Source organism: Magallana gigas, chromosome 3 (genome assembly GCF_963853765.1).
Source record: "Magallana gigas chromosome 3, xbMagGiga1.1, whole genome shotgun sequence".
Lineage (NCBI taxonomy): Eukaryota > Metazoa > Mollusca > Bivalvia > Ostreida > Ostreidae > Magallana > Magallana gigas.
In genome coordinates this window covers 36,129,209-36,150,901 of record NC_088855.1, presented here as the reverse complement: position 1 = coordinate 36,150,901, position 21,693 = coordinate 36,129,209, and the positions used below count along the sequence as shown (strand labels likewise).

General features: G+C 33.3%; 1 protein-coding gene and 1 long non-coding RNA gene across 2 annotated transcripts; one reads left to right on the top strand and one right to left on the bottom strand.

Annotated features, from left to right (window-relative positions):
- The first annotated feature begins 1,182 nt into the window (after positions 1 to 1,182).
- On the top strand, positions 1,183 to 3,603 carry LOC105333466 (uncharacterized). Its single transcript, XM_034480006.2, has 4 exons — positions 1,183 to 1,317; positions 1,645 to 1,899; positions 2,548 to 2,647; positions 3,330 to 3,603. Exons 1-4 carry the CDS (start codon positions 1,224 to 1,226, stop codon positions 3,499 to 3,501), a joined length of 621 nt encoding a protein of 206 aa, XP_034335897.2. The 5' UTR covers positions 1,183 to 1,223; the 3' UTR covers positions 3,502 to 3,603.
- Positions 3,604 to 7,869: 4,266 nt separating this feature from the next.
- Positions 7,870 to 20,289, bottom strand: LOC105333467 (uncharacterized). Its single transcript, XR_004603776.2, has 3 exons — positions 14,314 to 20,289; positions 9,223 to 9,336; positions 7,870 to 9,022 (listed from the first exon to the last, which is right to left on the bottom strand). It is a non-coding gene; the product is annotated as an uncharacterized lncRNA (long non-coding RNA).
- Positions 20,290 to 21,693: the final 1,404 nt, after the last annotated feature.

The following is a 21,693-nucleotide window of genomic DNA, read 5'->3' as shown; positions in this document are numbered from 1 at the left end:
ATAAATATAATTAAAAATCTCTCTCTCTCTCTCTCTCTCTCTCTCTCTCTCTCTCTCTCTCTCTCTCTCTGTTTATTTGCACACACGAACAAGTGACAAAACTGTAAATGTTGTTCAAGGGTTGAATTTACAGATAGTAAAAGTGCGATAAGGTCAATCTATTTAGTACCCCAATATGTCCAGAATAAGGTTCGGCGAGATAGTGGCCGTATATCACTGTTTTAGTACAGCAGTAGGGACTCCTGCATGGGCATTGTTGACGTTAAGATTACAGGTGGACATTTAAACAATACTATACGCATGCTTGCTCCCAATATAAAGGTTGCAGACATAGTGAGGGGAAAATATTTTGTTTGAAACTGTTATATCCCGTAAGAAAAAAATATTGATTAAAATATATAATTAACATAAACATTCGTGATTTCAAATATGTATTACAACTTTAACACAAATATTGTCGTCAGTTTCGTTTTAGTTGGAAATTCCTAATAAATATCCGTTAGGCCTATTTAAAAAACCACTTTTCTCAATTATCCTACAATGTTAAAAATATAACCATTATGTAAATGTATTACGTAAATATAAAGAATTTTTTTCGGGGGGGGGGGTATGACGGTTTTAAATCGAAGTGACACATACTTATTATAAATATTCCTCCTAGAGTCAGCGTATATGCTAATTATAACTGTACGTTGACAACTGATAACCGTTATCATATCATTGCCCCCCAAAAACCATACGATGATTGAATGCAATTGCAGTTACTTGCTTGTTTGGAAACGTATAAGAAACTATGTATTGGTCGAGACATTTTTGTGAGTGGTGTTAGACATTTTTATTGTTCATAAATTTAATGAAAAAAATATTTGAAAATGTAGGTTTCATATCAGATTTTGGTGGCCGATGTGAATTTATAAGTAACCTGCGGAATATTATTCTCCTTCATCGAACTTCTATCAAAGAAAGGTAACTCTAATACATTTCTACTAAGGATTTAAGGTACTTGTATCATTAAATTAATTAAATTTGAAAACCCCTGCATGAAAATTTACATGTACATCTATTTGCGTCACTTTATAGTGGTTTCCAACTCATTTACACGTAGCTACGTGTTACAATTGATACACCCCACAGAAACACCTGCTCCAAGCACCTGCTGAACAACATGCGATAAGTATGTAACATTTCCTCATATTTTGTTAAAAGAGTGAAAGATTAACCTTATGATGGGAACCTTTGTGTTTTTGGACATTCTAGGATTCTTTTTACTAGCGTTTACAAATATACCATTAACTCAAACACAATGCTTATACACAGGTATGACTCATATTCAACTTAAGTCTTTTACTCACTTTTTAAATTCTTAAATAGTTTATTTTTTAAATCTATAACTTTTTATCATGATTCTCTCTCTCTCTCTCTCTCTCTCTCTCTCTCTCTCTCTCTCTCTCTCTCTCTCTCTCTCTCTCTCTCTCTCTCTCTCTCTCTCTCAGTCAGACTCTCTTGGTTAAGTTCAGGAAGATACTACCAATTCTGATATCATTTTTGAAGCATAAATGAAAGGAGCTGATTCATTTTAAAAAGAATGTTTTTAACTTCATCAGAACCAAAAAATCAATTACGATATCGACTCTTTGTTGGTAGATAACTGTGTGTCTGTGATCGACAAAGGGAGGTACTACAGGGGGTCAGTGTCCAGTACAGTAAACGGAGACACGTGTATCGACTGGGACAAGCACGATTATGACGTCACTCCTCAACAGTACCCGGATGAAGGATTGGATAGGAATTATTGCAGGAATCCGTTAGGCAGCGGTGAAAAACCGTGGTGTTACACAAGACAGAATCATACTGCCCCGGGCAACGATTACTGGGGGTACTGTAAGATACCGGCGTGTGGTGAGGAAGTTTCTCCCAGTTCCTTAACATTCTTAATTATTATTTTATTTATCTTTAAGCATTGTAGGGCACATCTCAGATAAACAGTATTTGTCTTTATATTAAAACTATATTTTAGCTTTAAAAAATTTATTTAAAATGGTTATAAGTTACAGAAATACTTATGGATTGGGACAGCAGACAAAGCCTATTCCGGTTCTCTGCCTGTGTATACTAGTATTTTAGATGTATAAATGAATGACATTATTTTCCCCTAGTTTTTTTTTTATTATTTACAAATAAAGAACTTCCTTAAAAGTGAAATACATCAATAATAAAATTGGCCCAGGAAGTTTTGGTATTAAATTTTTCACAGAATATATTCTTTAATTATATTTTGGGTAAAAAAAAACCCTGCACAACTTGTTATATGCACAAAAATAAAGGTTTCTATATGGACGGAACTGTAGCTCTACGGGAGGTCAACCCAAATCCTGTAGAGCTATAGTTCTGCAGCAAGTTGCTCTCTTGTTGAAAGGGTTTGTTAAAAGAAATTGCTTTATAAAACAAATAATTATATTTAATCTAAGTTTTTTAGAACTTGTGTCTCATCCTTTTGACATATCTGGTCGAAAAAATACGTTCAATTCAAATATATGTTGGTTCTAGATCCCTGCTACTTTCGAGGCATTCAGTTCAAACAAGAAGACGCCTTCCATGACGGTTGCTCGCAATGTATCTGTCTGGCGGATGGCTTCCATTGCTATCGGTGCGTTCGTTAAATAGTTTTATCTTCATTTTAAAGCTTATTTTATATTTTTAATTAAGGAATGAATTCAATATTTTTTAGTTTTATACGATATAAAATGGTTTGGGGCAGTTTACGCTTTATAAACCGCGAAGCGGTTTATAAAAAAGCGTAAACTGTTCCAAACCATTTTATATCGTATAAAACTAATAAATATTGAATTCATTCCTTATAATTTAATTTATTTGCTATCAATTATTGATAAAAACGGTCATTTGATCTATAAAATGACATCAAATTGTACAAAATTCAAACGTAACGTCAGGCGGATTGATACGTTTTTGACGTTTGTCTTACTATGACGTAGGCAACATTCTTTATACGATATAAAATAAATTTTTCAACCAATCGGAAAGCGTGTTACAACCAGAATTAAATTATTAAAATATAAACGATTCTGGGTTGATGAATGAAAAACATGTAATAAATGCATGCACAATTTACAAAACTTTTCCATTGTTTTAAATGTTATTGGTGTGAAAAAATGTTTGCACATTTAATAATGAACAATCATTTCCATACTCTGATGTGTCTATGGGGATTTTTTCCGTTAAATTTCGGCAACATATTGTGGAAATGAACAACTCTCACTCTTTCCATTGTCTTTAAATGTAATACGAGACTAATGTTCTTTCTTTTCCAGCTGTCGTGAGGACCCAGCTCCAACAAATGGAACAGACCTTGCCTGTTACACCAAGGAGAACCTAGAGGCCAAATACCCCGCCTGCTGCAAGAGAACTATTTGCCATGGCAGAGATGCAGACTTTAACTTCGACGAATTTACCAAATTTCTCAAAGAGAAACTTCATATCTGATTCTAAGCTACCGGTATTCTTGAAATAAATCCTTCATTATGTAAACAATTTACACAACATAATTTCTGAACAAGTTCGTTTTACCAAATTGGTTGGTTTTTTTTCCATCAAATCAGACAATATGTTGTGTGTTATTTACTGGAAAAAAAACCTAAGTCTTTGCGTCTAATGAATATTATTGTACTATTGCTTCATGTATTTCTAATTGTTAAAGAATTGTATTTTCTTACTCGAGGTACATACCGAGTATACTTAGAAATGCCCAAATATATTCAATTTTCACGATTGATATGGCTAAAATCAATTTAAATCTAGAATGTTTTTGGTTGTTAAAAATTGTTAACTGGAATATGTACATGTTTATCGTGCTTATAACATGATTACAAAACAGTGGGCGAGTTGGGGGGGGGGGGGGGGGGTAACATACACTGTACTCAAAGGATTCATCTGTAAACAAATTGTATATAATCTAAATGACAACGCCGTAATGTAAACCTAGTGACGAAAACTGTAGTAAATTAAAACAAACTTTAATTACTTTAAGCTGCTTGGTCCGGGGTACCTTTTTTGCCATTCAAGTACAAAAAATCCAACCAATTTTCATCGAAAGTTATTAGTTCGAGCCAATTTACACATACATAATTTTTTTAAATTTTCAATCACAAAACATCCAAAGTCAAGGAGGAAATGATTGAAAAAGTATTTGGCGAATAAGTGTAAACATATAAAATTCATTTCTTATTGATAAACAAATTTCCGATCGCGAAGTAGGGAAAACAGAAATGGGTTTAATAACACAAAAATGCATAGCGCATGCGTCTTGAAAGTGTAACTTATAATTAACAGATAAAATAATTGTTCAAACATGTTTGTTACAAAAACATACAATCAAACGAAGCAGCTTCAAATTTTAAATTTTCACATTGTAATTTTAATGTACGTAGTTTCATCTTTATACAGTGTGAATTGCATTTCGCAGAGCAAAACTACATGTATAAACTGACTATGTTTACGAATAAATACTAATTAACATTAAATTACAAATACTCATTCCTTAGCAAATGGAAACAGAATACTTGACAGTCGCTTTCTTTTAGACTTTTTCAGTTTCAGAGAAAATACGGAATCGCGAGATCCGATCATATGCTTTTCGGGGCAAAACAACAGTTTGTTAGTGGGCGCGTGGTAATAAATTAAAAACGGAGAAGAGGAAGTGTGCATTTCTGATTCAATTGTTCGTACCATTTTCCCACCGAATGAAAAACACTTGAAAGACGAGGATCCTTCCGAAGCCACAACGAGGCGGTTTTTGCCGATGATAGTGATCGATTTTGGAATTGACAGGTCTGTTGCCTCCCATTTTATATTTCCCTCATTGTCTAAGGCCACAATTGTCCGATTCCTTTGGTCTGTAATGAAAATATGCTTTCCATCCGAACTGCTTACGACATACTTAGGCGAAGCTAGTCGTGGGATTTCAAAGGTTTTCAACAGGTGCCCCTTTGAATCGTAAACCCTAATCAACGGTTTAGGAACAACGCAGTCCGTTTGAAGTTTGCATGAAATGTAGAACTGGTTTGCAGCAAAATGTATTCCATGTATTGATGCTTCTCCTGGAAACTTGCATCTGATGCATTTATCAGGAAGTTCAACAACTTGCGAGTTCTCCACAGTAAACATCTTGATATCGCAGCCAGAAGTTACAGCCACTTCCGATTTTCCAACCGTCGTGATATCTTCAAACCGGCTTTGAAATTCTCTCTGAAATAAAATGTCTCCTCTAAGACCAAACACTAAGAGTTTCCCATTCTTTGTCGCCACGACGATTCGACCATCATTCAAAGCAGCCATTCCAGTGCAGTAGATCTTTGATTTCTTGTGCGACGTCTTTTTCTCCCTTTTTTCCAGTGTTGGTTTAATCATTTGGGTGTCGGGGATTTCTCCTACCCTGCTGTATGGTCCTTCGCCGTATGTACTGGACCTGTTCTTCTCTTTTGCGTGGTAGAGCTCATTTTCTAGTTCCATATCCAGATAAGAATGAGTGTCGGAGGTAGAACCATCGCTTTCCCCGTCTGATTTCAGCTCCAGAAATTCATACATGCCTCCTTCTTCAACATTCTCCCCGCTGCCATTTTCATTCTTTGGCATATATGAATAGATAGGTCCCTCCTCAAAAACACAGTAGGCTTGGTGGCAAGAGTTAAGGGATCCCTGGTCAAACACCAGGTCCGCATACACGACGTTAAACCGACACTCCTTAAATTTCGTGGTGTTCACGTAATCGGCCGCCATGCTCACCAATTTCAAGTTTGTTAATGCAACATAATTAAGTGTTTTGTATGACAAGTTTCAGAATTCTAGTACATGTATTAATACGAGGAAATAGAATTAAATCAATCAATTCCTGACACAAGGAATCGCGTCCCAGTCCGAGATCGGTCCAAATATTAAACAATATCCGTTTTGGGTGTAAAGTATTTTATTTTAGTTCCGCTATTGATCACGATCATATATGTATTTTTAAAATGCATTATAGCAGAATTTCCTTGACTCTAAAACTAATTTTAAGATACTCGGAAATGCTTTAACAAGGAAGTTAAATGTATTTTGACATCATTAAACATATTTACATAATAGTTCTGGTTTTGGTTTTCAACGGTTAAAAATAAAGACAAAATGAAGCACAATGGAACCAAAATGTATGTTAAAGAAGGGCAAATGTCTAGTATCTTATCGCAATGATAACTTTGAAGACGTTTTTTTCTTCTTTGAAATTTTTGTTTTCAAAACGTAGAAGAAGTCTTTTTCACCAACGACATGGGTCTCGGGACAGAATAAAAGCAGTTTTAGGTGGGCGTGATAAGATACGGTGACGGGCGACCGTTCTACATCGTACTCACCAGAAACAAGCTTACTGATCAATACTCCATCGTAAGAGTAAAGTTTGAAGGAACACGGGTTTTGACATGCCACGACCAGCGTCTGCTTTGGAATGACTGTCAGTGATGTTGGTATCTCTTCATCCATTTTATTCCATTGAATTTTACCGGCCCGATTTAAAGCAAATATTGTTTTCAATTTCGGATCGCTGACGAAAATGTGTTTCCTATCTAGACTGCATGTAACATAAGTTGGAGATAAAAGGCCTGGTAGTTCAATCGTCTTTGTTATCCCACCCCGTTTGTCCAGAACTCTTATGTATGGTTTCGGACTAACTGACTGTAAATTACACGATACTATGAATTCTTTACTATTGTAGAATATTCCGTGAACAGTCATATAAGCATTACTTTCAAAGTCCAAACATTTTTCTTTGAGTTCCAAAACATCACTCTCCACAATTTTGTAAAATCGAATACAAAATCCACTAGTAGCTGCAATGATGGAATCTGCAAATGTTGTCGCATTCTCAAATTGTTCCGGAAAATCTCGCAGAAATAAAAAAGAACCATTGGCCTCAAAGACAAGAATCTCTCCATCAGTGGTAACTATGACAACCCGGTGATTGTTTAGCACTACCATGCCAGTACAAGTCAGTTTCGAAGGTCCCTTTTTAGCAGGTGATGTACAAATTCTTTGGAGATCTTGTTCAAGCGTATCTTTAGGCCATTTAAGCTTTTCACATTCAATCTCTTCATCGATATCCAAATACGAATGATAACTTTCGTCGGAATCTGAATCGCTCTCCGAAATTTCTCCATCTGAAATCAAAAGTACGTGTTCCACTTCGGTCTCGTTTGTGTAGACATGCATTATGGGAGAGATCATTTTTTCATTTGGGCTACCCTTAGTTTCAAATACACAAAATGCCCGATGACATGCATTTTTTGAGCCCGGGTCAAACACTAAATCAGCGTATGCAATATAATTAGAACTTTCAAATAGATCGTTCGCATAAACATTTTCGTTATCAACAACATCATAGCTATCTACATCCAGATATGTTGGCTGTGCCATTTTAAAATCGTGAACAAGAACGCAACAGTCGGCAAATCACGTAAGCTTCTATCTAAATGCAGGACTTCTCGGTCCACCCAATTTCCGCTTGAAATACGGTGCTGTCAAGAATATTACTCGAACAACTTCAGAATTATACTTATTAAACTTTGTACAGATATCTGGAGTTGGTGTATATTAAGAGCGAGAAATCTGATAAATGAACTCTCTGATCCATGGTTTATGTATATGCATGAAAAGTATCACCAGGAAGATATTCCTTCACCCATCTTTATAACAGGAAATATCGATACATATTTTACACGAGGATTTTAGAAATATTTATTCCCTCCATTTTATCGCAATAAATAAATTCTGATTTCTCCTTCGCTTTAATAACAAAATTTACCATTACAACCAAATTGGCAGGATAATAAATATAAAAACAAGGAAGTATTTTTATGAGCTTTTTCATTAACAAGTTTAAACTAAGCTGTGATCTAAAGACATCTGTATTGCTCAGAAATCAAGAACAAAATTAGCACACCCCATCCCACCCCGCATCGTCGTTTTAATTCCATTTTTAAAAACTGATCTGGGATTAAAATGTGTCTTTTTTCTAAAAACAACAATAAATCCAAGCAATGACGCTTTGCCAATTAAAATGTATAAGTATTTCAAAATGTACAAGGAAGCAATAAGATTTAAACAGCATTTCATTTGAAGTCCTTTATATTATTGTAATACATTAGTTAGTGTACTATTATGTAAGGAAAAAATAATAACGGGGTTATGATTTCAGAGATTTTAAAGCGGTGCTTCTTGAAATACACATTTATTTGGCATGTGTCGCTTATTAATTAAAAAATAAGGTACACGTAGATGTATCATGGCCGTAATTGGACAAAAACTTTGATATATATCTGTTAAATCCCAATAAAATGCTCTGAGTTTTCATTTCAAGCTCCCCATACTTGAAAAGAACACACTAATCAAATATAAATAAATACATGTAAATAAATTTTTAAAAAAATGCTCAAACAGTTATACACCTAGAAAGAATACTAGTACGTTAAGAGTTATGGATATTTTGCTTATAAAACGTTTATCAATGTATGAACTAGAAAGTTGTCATATTCGTTGGACTAGAGAAAATCATAAAACAGTATGTAATAACAAGCAATGATATCATTTAAGCTATGTGTTCTATGTTTTCATGTCTCCAATGAAAAATGAGTGAAGTTCTATCACCAGTGGAATGAGAATCAAAATATTGATACAAAAAAGACCAAACAAAAAAATATTAAAGAGTTGACCCAAGACTGCGAGACTGGGCTAGCTTGGGTCTCTGAAGATGCCGTACACCAATAAGTATCTTATATAACAACATAAAATATGACTAACATGATTTCTAAATTATTTTTTAAAATTCTCTCATTGAAAATTCCCGCAGGTTTTGTCACACATCACGGGGAAATTTGGTCGCACAGTGTTCCCGTGAATCCCGAGGGACAGGAACATGAGAAGAGGCCACTTATCATGAAACAGCTGGCCGCATTCTTACAAGGATTGGAGGCACAGTCAACTGAAAAATGGAAAACAAACAGTATATTGACCTTAAACTGTACAGAGTCCCAAATATGATACATTCATCAATCATTTTCTTTTTTTGCTTTGCCAAAAGAACTTTGCATAGTTATTTTTTAGTCGTAAAGGTTTATATTTAACTTTATTTACATTTCCAATTTAAATCTTTGTGTTATGTAAATTGAAGTAAGGAGTCACCCTTTTCCCCGCACACACTCCCGGCATATTGTTCAGGACACAAACATTTAAAGGTATCCCGATCTTGAACGCAGCAACCAGAGTTCAGGCATGGAAACAATTCACATGGATTTGCTGTAAAAGAAAAAGTATATCGTTGACAATCAGGATTAAAATGCACAAAACTTCATGATTTCATGAGTCATAAATCTTGACCATTCTGTATGGATCCTTGTAAATAACACATCAATAATCTCTTTCAAGAAAAAAAAAAAAGCAAAATAAAAGAAAATTACACACATTAACTTTTTTTCTATTACTGGCGTGTGATAATGTGGTAGGGGGTTTTAAGAAAAAAAACCTTCCTTTTATCTCATTAGAAATTATCTTCCAAGATAGCCATTATTTAAACGATTTTTTTTCTACAAGAGCCCTTGCGATTAACCTATATTGGTCAACATCATGATGATAATCCAATTAGAGCACAACCCAGCTGACCATAATAAAAGAAACGTTAATGCTTGTTAATTAATCCTATTCTGCATCTCGAAAACGCATACGTACACCATGCGAAAAAGATCATTTACTTGTAGCATGCATGTATTTTCACACTCTTATTCTTTAAAACCTCTTGCACTATTTTATTAAGTTAATTAAGCATGTAAATAACAAATTTCAGCTGAAAGGTTGTGTGTGGCATCTGCAAATTGGGACGTACTCCGTATCAAAATAAAAATTAAAGTAATATTTTCCCTCAAAATAATTTTACTTAACAGTGTAGCGCAATCGGTTAGACCGTTAACTATGTGTCTGTAAGTTGAGGGTTCGGATCTTGTTGGGCCTTTTCTAAAAGTTTGCAAAATGTTTAAAAATTTTAAAAACTCTCTTTAGGCCAAATATTGTAAAATTTCAAAAAAAATTCTAAAATGCTGAAAGTATTTTGATTATAAAACAATGTCGATTCCGTAAACCCCTGAGTCGGGCTGGCTTCGGAACTCCTCGAATGCCTCGAACAATTAAGGGTGTGCCGGGGGTTTCAGATGGTGTGCGCAGTAAACAAACACAGTCGCATACCTATTAAAAATATTTATTGTTTGATTATTTATTTCATACATCTCATCTAAGAGTGGCAATTCAATCCAATACAAACACTCGATATAGATAAATGGATGTTGTATATATCGCAGTCATTCCTTCCCATAAATGCAATTACACGACTTGAACAAACTTTTGTTAACAACACCTTTCAATTTCACATGAGAATAAAATATGAAGAGTCTAATAATTTCACATGTGTTGTTGTCTATTATTCCATACTGGCATGATATGTCTGATTTTTATTCAAAGTCAATAAGTCATCAAATTAATAATATCAGTTGACCCTTTTGAGTGAAATAATTGAATATCGCAAGCAAATACTGGTAATTGCACGTAACTGTGATCAAAGATTAATGCTAATGTATAATTAATCAAAACCACCAAAGCAATCAACGATTTTGATTAGACACATTGCGTAAAGTTGACTTTTCCAAAATACATTGGAGTTTTTCTTTCAAGTCAATTTTAGCAAGCGAAAAAAAAATAATCAGATTTACCAATGTTTTGATTTTCTATCACATACATGGATGGAAATTTCTGTGAATACCTATAGTTTGCAGAAAACATCGACAAGACGAAACCATACTCACAAATAAAGCCTGTAAAACACATATCACAGACATGATATGAGACGACATTATCGTAGATGCAAAGCATAATCTAAATATAGTAACCGTTTTAATCTATCCAAATTGTAAAACGTGTGACCATGCCTTTAAAAAATTCCTAGAGAGAAAGAATGGTAAAATTCCGTTTGGGTTTCGATGTCATGAGTTTCAGATTAGTAGCTGATACATTAAAATATTGAGGTACTGTGTTTGACTCTAAAAATGTGATAGAAAAATTGTACACTCAGAATTAATTAAATATATAGAAGCGTATAAGTAAGTAAGTAAATAATTTATTATAGTGACATGTGTTATAACAAATTACAAAATGTTATACAAAATATATAATGAAACACCCGGCCCATTGGGCCTATATGTCACTGCAAATACAATTATAACATATATACACATATTACGCATTGCGGTTTATTTTTTTAAACAATAATGATTGTATGAAGGTAAGATTCGAGTAAATATTTAGAGGTTTGTCTCGGAAAATTTGACAGTAGAAAAATAATACAGGATAATGCTACGTTGTAACTTTTTTTTAAAATTAAATTCCAACTTTAAAGTTGTTTTTTTCAACTTTAATCTTGGAGTTTCCAACTTGTTTGCTTGCAACGTTGTACATAAAGAGGTGTAGAATTTTATCTGGAAAATTTGTACAGACAAATGTGGCAATTTCACACTTTATAAAAGGGAATACTCATTGTTTTGAAAACCTCCCTCCTTGAAACAAAATTAATTTAATCTTAACGTTTGGAGACAGAAAATTTCTTGAAAACTGCCATTTTCAGTTTTTGTTCATAGAGGCATATTTAAACAAAAAAAAGTAAACTTTTGGAAAACAGATTTTATAAAAGATAATTTTTTTTACAAGACCATAGGAAATAGCTTAACAATTCATATCTAATAATTCAAGGAAGATCTGATGGTTAATTTGTTGAACTTCCAGCCTCCTTAATTAAATTTCAATATAATCATGCTACTATAGGTTTTTAAATTATAAAGTGATGAACGCATATGCCTTATACACAGATTCGAAAAATGATATTTACAAGAAGCCCCTGGGTACGGAAGCTTATTGAGGCCAGATCTGTTAATAAATTAATTTATTTTGCGTTAAATCGCAATAGTTATTGCGTTTTAATGCAATCTTTTGCGTTTATTCGCAATGTATTTTGCGTTTAAATGCAAAAGATTGCGATAAAACGCAAAAAGTTATGCGATTAAACGCAAAGTGGATTGCATTAAAACGCAAAGTTTTGCGTTTAAACGCAATGTATTGCGTTTAATTGCAAAATTATTGCGTTTAAACGCAAAACAAATATTGCGTTTAAACGCAAAACTATTATTGCGTTTAAAGGCAATATATTTTGCGAATAAACGCAAACGTTTTTGCGATTAAACGCAATAATTTTTGCGATTAAACGCAATAATTTTGCGATTAAATGCAATGATTTTGCGATTAAACGCAATGATTTTTGCGTTAAATCGCAATTTATTCATTTGCTTGTATATACACTTAGTATATGTACCAAGTCCGTGATTTGATGACACCACTTGACACATCACAAAGACTCAATTTCTGGTTTTCACTTGGAAAAACTTATAACGGAATAGTAAGTTGTCATAACTTGAAAGCATCAGGCACGTCTAAGCAAATGTATCCTGAAAAGAAGGATCGCGCTATAAATACAAGAGAGAGAATAAGTCTTTGCTTATATTTGGTTCCAATTCTTCCTTAGAGATGACATGCAAAATGGCTATTGATGGATGCACAAGTGATGTTTGCTTGCCGGATACTTTGTATCTAGACTGTGAGAAACAGTTGGATTGAAAAAACCCGGAAAAGACTTCATCGCAGAGCATTATGCCAAGGGGCCTTATATATAGAGGCATGTCGATTCGTGTGACAAATTAAAACAAATGAAACTTGCACAAACAGTTGCATTGATGGCTATACTATGAAAATTTATTGTCTCCAAGATATAACCAAATTGAATAGGTTATATAACCTTTTTAAAAGTAAAACCATCTATTTGAATAGGTGATTCCATCTATTCACAGTCAAAGAGTGACACACGCGTATCATTTTTTTCAAATATGTAATATCCCTTGTTCACATCACAAGATAAATAAGTGATTGATAGGTAATAATACCAATTCTAATAAATGTTATCACTTTTTCAATAGGTGATATCACTTATTCAAATCAGTGATATAACAATTACAATAAATGCCAAATCAATTCGTCATATTGAATAAACAGTATCACTCTCATTTGACAATGATATAATAAAGCATTATGGATGGCAGTTATACAGTGTATGTGCGGACTATTTGATTTTATTGAATAATTAAGATTCGATTTATGAGAAACAATATGAAAAACAATTAGAAATAGATGAGAGAGCACGACGAAAAAATCGAGAAATGTCTAACATAACGTTTAATGAACAGATTGACGAATGATTGTGGCATAACATTAGTATGTCCTACTTATATATATATGTATGTCATAACCTCTTCTTTAACAAGTCATGTTCAAATAAAAAAGAACAGTTTTGCAATAAAACGCAATAACTACTGCGTTTAAACGCAATACCTTTTGCGATTAAACGCAACGATTATTGCGTTTTATCGCAAAATGGTTGCGTTTAATCGCAAAAACGTTTGCGTTTATTCGCAAACATTATTGCGTTTAAACGCAATATTCACGTTGCGTTTAAACGCAATAATTTTTTGCGATTAAACGCAATACTTTTGCGTTTAAACGCAACACTTTGCGTTTAAACGCAAACCTTTGCGTTAAAACGCAATGTTCTTTGCGTTTAAATGCAATAGCTATTGCGTTTAATCGCAATCTTTTGCGTTTAAACGCAAAACTTATTGCGATTTAACGCAAAAGATTGCGATTAAACGCAATAGTTATTGCGTTTAAACGCAAAAGAAATTATTGTTTCTGCTAAGCTGGCCTCAATAAGCTTCCGTACCTGGGCCATATCGGTAATCGTTTTATTTGGCAGTTACATTTTAAAGTTTATTAAATAATGCACGTTTGTTGAAAAGTTTTTATTTTCGAAGCGAACAGCCCCCCGTAGACCCACTTTCCTCTTTATACGGAATTAATACTCAGTGAATATATCATGCAAATGCTCCTCAACAAGTATTTCATTTTAGAGCATGCAAAGCTTAAGTTGAAAAAAAAAGTTTTTCTGTAAACATGGTAATGTTGCCTGTATGCGCTAATGCGGCGTAACAAAGATAATACGACAGTACCATGAATGCGAACTGTGCGGTTGCATTTCTTAACTCGATGATTTACGATAAAAAATATGCTTTACTTTCTGATGAGTACATATATAAGTAGAACCAAGGGGTATTATATTTCAAAAGGACTCACGTCTTGACCAAAACCTCCATTCCAAATCCGAGGGCTGCATGTCGTAAAGAGGGTCCAGAGATGGATATAATGTGCACTGCTTATCGTGATGGCCGACGAAATTACAAAAACTGTTGTCAAGACAACGAATCAAGCATTCCATCCTAAAACTGACATTGTAGCTTTTAAATGGGGTGTAAATAGGTTCTCTTCCTCCACACTGGGTGTAATCGCATTCTGTAAATACGACGCCATTTTCAAACGATTCATGAACTAAGACCAAAAGTATAAGATAAGGTAGAAGCGACATGGTCATAGCCACTGCTGCAAAACGATGAAACTGATGTACGCTTACCCAAGGTTAACAAATACTGGTGACCTCTCTTCATTTAACAAACAATCATTTAGTATTTATGATCTTCTTTACATGAGCATACTTCAATCATCAACCTGTTTACATCTGGGAATATTGTTTTGATGGCCATGTTCAATCAAATACGGTCTTTCTGATAGATTTTTACAACCTATTGGGGCGATGGAGAACGCGTGGAATATCAACGTATTGAATTCATATTGGTTGGATAATTTTCGCAAAAATAACTGAAACTGTTCCATTATATCAGATATCATTTATTCATTGATTCATGTGGATTCATATCAAAGGAACAATATTTAATACTTTACTTATAATTATCTGTACTGTATAATTACTAATTATACTTACTTTTGCAAGTAAATTTTTTTTAAACTTTTCAGCATAACGATGTATATACATGTATAATCATTGCCTTCATCATCTTTATTATCACTAATCACACTTCACTGGAATTATCTATCACTACATACAATCATTTTGTGGTAAACATTTTAAAAGTTCAGTTAAAACATTCTTTTAAGTTTCCTTACATATAAAAAATGAGATAGGTAGAAAATTGCCAAATACTTAATTCAACAATAATTTGCCTATTCATTGTCATTAAAGGGGTACGATATGAGCTCGATTTTTTCAAAATTTAATTTTTCATTTTTAATGTCTAGAATGGTCAATATATATGTTTTTATGCTTTGTCAAAATTTGAAAACCAAATATTTCTGTTTTGTAAACAAAGCTCGGATCCTGTTATTGTTTACGTTCGTGTTGTAAGATATAAGTTTCAATATAATATTTTTGTTGTTGATAAAATTATCTATGAGCACATTGATACAGTTTATCTCGTTTGCCACAAGTTATTTTGTCAAGGATAAGGCATTTTTTTTTACATTACTTTAAACAAATATAGGACTCTAGCTTCGTTAACATAGTATCTCGCATGTAACTTGACTTCTAACATTCAAATTTTGGTGAATCCCCATGTAAACAATTTTATACATAAAATTCAAAATAAAATATTCATCTCAAATCGTGCTCAGGTCCTTTTAAAAACATTTTCAGATCTGAATCGATATAACTTTGTTCACAAACAGAATTACCGGTCCCTTATTATAGAAATGTACTTGTTGCATAGTAAATCATTTGAATAAATTGTCAAAAATGATATTCTTAAATTTGAGAGGTGGAAGCTTTAAAATCAAATAGTATATTTAAGTGCCAGTATACTTGGTAAACGGATAAATATTTCGAGTCTGTGTCAGATATACCGATATATAAAGATATTTGAATTTAAGGTCAGACGATACGTTCCTCAATTTTATATAACTTTTTCCAGGAATTTGTTGATGGTTTACTACTATTTTGACAAGCTTTCTTGCAAAAAATTAGGGTACCTTACCAGGCATTTCTGCAAAATGCTCGAGTATGCAATTTCCTATATAATCTTCTTGAAAATACACTTGAATTACTGATATAAAAATACACTATATTGGAACTCTATCTCGGCCGGGGCGGGGCTTTGAACTCACGACCTCTAGAACCTATTCGCTTCTGGCAGTGAGCGGCCACGGTTCTAACCACTCGGTCATCTAGACACATAATCAGATCCAATTAAATTTCAATCATTTTTAAAATAATTATAAAATTAATTTTTTTTTATTAGAACTCTTTATTAAGAGGAGATACAAAAAAGATTCTCGAGGAACGTGTCGTCTGACCTCAAATATACATGTACATTGTACATATTATATGTAAACTCGGTATTGTAATGTTAATACCGAGTGCATTGTATATACATGTATTGTGGAATATACACACAAGTACATTTAGATAGCATTTTGTTAGTTGTTATAGAAGTATCGAATGGGTTTGCTTGTATTTCAAGGGGAAATGTCGAACACAAGCACTGCCATTAAACCTGTTTAAAGTTTACACTGAGGATTAAGGAAATAAAACGATTTTTTGAGGAAACAAAAATACAGGCTTATTTTCATTACAAATGCACAAGTTGAATCTTAAGATTTAATAGAGAGGAGTTTGAGAACCCACTCGCAGTGTGTAGCTGACTAGCTTTAAGTAATTCATAAACTTAAAGTGTTTTCTGCATTAACATCAACATGCATGTTTGAGTACTTGGATCAAATTTCATCCAACAAAAAAACCCCATACATTTCATTGCCAATTTCAGTTATAACTGAAGAGTAATCATAATCTTGAAATATCTTTTAAAATGGGGATAAAATTTTCAAGAACCATGTTTATCGTATGAAAGAAATTTTATTCCAGAAAAAACATGAAATTAAATTTCGAAACTCAAGAAATCAGTAATACTTTTGTGGTTAAGGCATAATTTATTATTGAGAAAAACTTAAGGTATGCCTAACGTTTGACTTGACGCCTGCAGAGTAAGCTAACAAAACCAAGGCAATGAAACAAGTTTCTTCAGAAACATCACTTTTTAAACATACTTATAATTTTTTGTAGTCTCGATTTCTTTGGTTTCACTGAATACACGAACTCTGTGTCGCAGTGGTTAAACATTTCTGAACAGAAAAACAACATGTCATTCTTGGAAAAATAACTGACAATAAGCGGCGCTGAATTCGGCCCAAGTCTGGTATCTACCGGGGAAAGGGGGGTTCCAGATAATGAAAAACGCTTTAATTCCAACTCCCTCTCGCAAGAGACCACGATGCTTTTCTCCCCATAAAGTGACACGTGGTGTGGTACACTGTCCGTTGCAACTTCCCACTTGATAGTACCTGAATCGTCAATGGCCACTACTTTTTTAAGGGCTTGGTCAGTGATGAAAATGATTTTCCCGTCGGCTGTACTACTTATGTGCTGTGGGGAATGAATGGTTGGAATAACAAATTGCTTCAGTATACGTCCCCTCTGATCTATCATTCGAATGAAAGGGGTGTATAATAAACATGTTTGTATGTTACAAGTAATTAAGAAAATATTGTTCACAAAATGTAATGCATGAACCGTAGTTTCTCCGGAATATTGAAAATCAATGCATTTTTCTTCAAGCTCCTTTATATCCGAGTCCTGAACTTCGAAAAATTTTATGCAAAACGCGCATGACGCTGCAATTTCTTTAGTTGACAATGGCGTCACATCCTCAAAGGTTTCTAAAAGTTCCGCTAAAAATGCGAGGCATCCTGTGTTTTTGAATAGAAGAATTTCTCCCGTTTTTGTAACTACAACAATTTTATCTTCGTCGACTACAGCCAATCCGGAACACAGCAGTTGAAGATTTTCCGACTTGTCCCGTACGTGCAATAAAGTTTGCATGGAGCGTTTTTTCGGATTTTTCAAATCTTTTTTAGCTTCTTCCAAATCTTCGTAAACATGATCACTCTTTGGTGTACACATGTTGCTCTGTGTCTTTTTTTCTTTCGGCATATGGCAACGTGTTACTTCGGAGAAGAAAAACTTCAAGAGGGCAAGAACATTGGTATTTATTTCCAAACTTAGGGGTGTTAAAGTTAATGTACCCAAGCGAAGCGTTGCTTTTTTCCTTTTTTTTTTCTTTTTTTTTTTTTGTTGTTGCTTCGATCAAGATTGTTCTGTCAAAACGCCTTCTTCTGTATTTGAACGAGGAAGTTTCTCAGCTACCTTATCTGGGTTTTTTTTTTATGTTTTTTTGTTTTTTTTTTTTACAAAAGTCTCGTCGAAATTATCGTAAACAGAACTTATCTTCAGATTGGACCTTGCAATGATATCTTTCCATCATTTAAAGTTCTGAATCAAAACAAAAGTCAAATAACAGTGCAGCAAACACAGCACGAAATCATCACTTCCTCGATGTCCTAATTCAAATGAGATGCCTGCATAGATAGACTAAGATAAAAAAAAAAATACCTCACGTTACACTTGTGTACTCTTCAGCAATACTTACAGTATGTTCCGAGTGGTTTGTTCCCGTTTTGCACACATTTGTAAATTAGGTATCGAAAAAATGTGTGCGAAACGGGAATTTGACCAGGTGAGATAATTGCTTAATTGCTATAGCCTATATTACAATTCCTGCGAGGGCAATTGACAATAAAATAAATAAAACATATCTATACTCGCAACTGATATTTACATTTATTTTATGTTACAATATTACTTGCATAAAATCACATTTACATAATAATTGACATCCATATTAATGAATTTGATTTTAAACATCAATTTGGTCATGAACAATTTTTTTTTTTTTTTAAACATGAATATTGCAAATATGTAGCGCCTTTGCTTAAATTACTGCCTATAGGAAGCACATGTTAAAAGTTTGAAGAGAAAATATCATATGTTAATATTTAATTATTGCTTTTGCTGACATAAATGGAGGAAATGCGTCTATAGTCTGTCCCAAGATATTTATGCTGCATATTTGAACGGTTTTTAATAAAAAATACACATACCTGTGACTGAAGTGCAATTAAAATCGATGAAAGGGAAAATTCCCAAGATAACTTCATTCACACATTATCATTTTTCCCTCGTAAAAATTCACAGGAACGAAAACAGATTTCCTACGGAGATTTATAATGGGGAATGTTGACATCTTTTCTCCATTCGGAAATACTCGGGACACCTCGCGCAATTTTTCAACGTTATCATCCGGGCGTCTTCATCTCCTTGGCAATGGAAAAACCTCGTAGACTTTTTATTTTTAGCCGTGTACTGATACCCGACAAGCTAGAGGGGGCGTTTCAAAGGGGAAATCTTGTGATTTTTTCATACTATTGAATGAACATCGTCTGAACCAAGAGGTATTTATAAATATTGAATAATTTAAGAAAATATGCGGCAAAAATATCTTGGGACAGACTATAGTGAGAACGCTGCTAAATATTTTTCATTTATGTTGTGGCTTGAATAATCGAAGAAATAGACAAACTGTATAATGATAAATCGGCAATTTTATATGCTTCAAAAACTGTAAAGATTACTTCACAAAACCTATCAAATGAAGACTTAATTCATGCATTTTCAACCTTTTTTCAGATTGAAGTATATCGCATCAATATCAAATCAAAGTACTGAAGAACTGACGGGAGTTGATTTTGTCGATGTTTATTTATTTTAAAATCAATGATATGTTACTTTGCTTGACAAGTACATGTAGTTTCTAATTTGAATTACGCACATTTTTATACTATGAATTTTTGGACTTTTTCGACAAGAATGTCGAGAAACCCCCATTTGAATCATGTTAAATAATATTTAAAGATAAAATTAATTCAATAAAACAATGTATCAGTAATAGAAATATTTCTCGAAAAATGTATGGATCCAAGCAATATTGAACTCTTGTCTCGTTCAACCAAACGCACGGCTGACACCGTAAATCGCCGACAAGGATTTACGGAGACAGCCGAGTGTCGAGTTGAACGAGACTATATTGAACTCTGGCGTAGGAATACATACGACTACAAAAAATATTTATAAAACAGAACAAAATATCTATATTCTTCTTGTTCTATCGTTAAGGCGTTGATAAAACACAGGTAAAAATCCAGGTAAAATCTTTGACCGAAAGCAGACTATAATTGCTATCACAACACAAATCACACCTATTGTTCTATACCCAATTATCAAATGTGTGCAAAACGGGAACACACCGTTCCGAGTAAGTGCAACAAATGAACGCATTTAATTAAACAGCCCATTAGACCATAAATTACAAACCAGTAATTGGTGAAGACGTTCATTTGAGTTATTCAAGTTCAAGTTCTTTATTAACTTTAAGCTATACAGCTCATCAGTACAATAAATATAAACAATATACACGTACAGGTAGGTTAACAGGAGAATGTGGCAGAAGTGTACATACTATGATATCAACATCTAATTTGCATTAAGTAAATCTTTTCTTAATTTCAAACCAAAGTGAATAAATTTACCCAGATTACATAGTTCCTTTACATTTTTAACATTAAAGCTATACACGCTATAATTTACGTCAATTTTGAATGACAGTGAAAACGCATGTGTTTGTCTACTTATAAAAGTTATCCTTAATCTGTAAATTACAATGGTGAATTCCATCTCGTTACAAAGATATAGATTTTTAATTGTTTATTTTCCTGCCAGGAAAATATACCTTTTCATGAATATTGATGAAGGAAAAGCGAAACCGACCTCATTGCGCAAGTCCGCGGAGAACTAGGTGGTCGTTATTGTTTGCCTAATTAAATATCCAACTTGATTTTTAATATGCTTAACAGTTGTTAATTTGAAATACATACATGTATAATGAGTAAAATACGTTTGTCATTCACGATACCCTTACTTCTGCATTAACACTTATAGGATCTATAAATAGCACATAGGGGAAAAACACAGGTCTACGTCATTTTTTTAAAGGAAGTATTCATATCTACTCACAGGCTTGTATATTTTTCTTTTGTTTGTACTCGTATTTCGGACAAATTTATGCTTTACTGAAAATATCCTTTCCTTTGTGAAACTATCACAATTATGAAGATGTTGACCCTTTACCAGTTTTGGTATGATAGACTAAATTTAGCTGTCGATATCACGTGATAGATTGATATTCACGAGGAGGCATTACTTTCCTGGCAGGAAAATAAATATTTTTTATTGTTTGATATTTGATATATTTGTTACGTGTTCGAATTGAGCATTATAATTAACAGCATAAAGGTAACTTTTATTAGTAATCAAACACATACATTTTCCCCTTTATTCAAAATTGACGCAAATTATAGCGTGTATAGCTTTAAAAAGTTGCAGAAGTTTACACATTGAAGGTTTTTTCCAGTAATAAGGCGTAATGTATTTTTTGCGATAGCCTTCGTATATGGGACATATTAAAATAAAATGAAATTCATCTTCAATAGAATTTGAACATAAAAAACAATTTCTATTGTGTCTTTCAATATTATAAAATCGACCTGTTTCTATCGACAATTGATGTGAAGACAACCTGAATCTGGAAATACACTTTTGATATTTGTTTGGAATAGGTTTCCTTAAATAAAATTGTAAATTATGGGTTGCAATTAGGT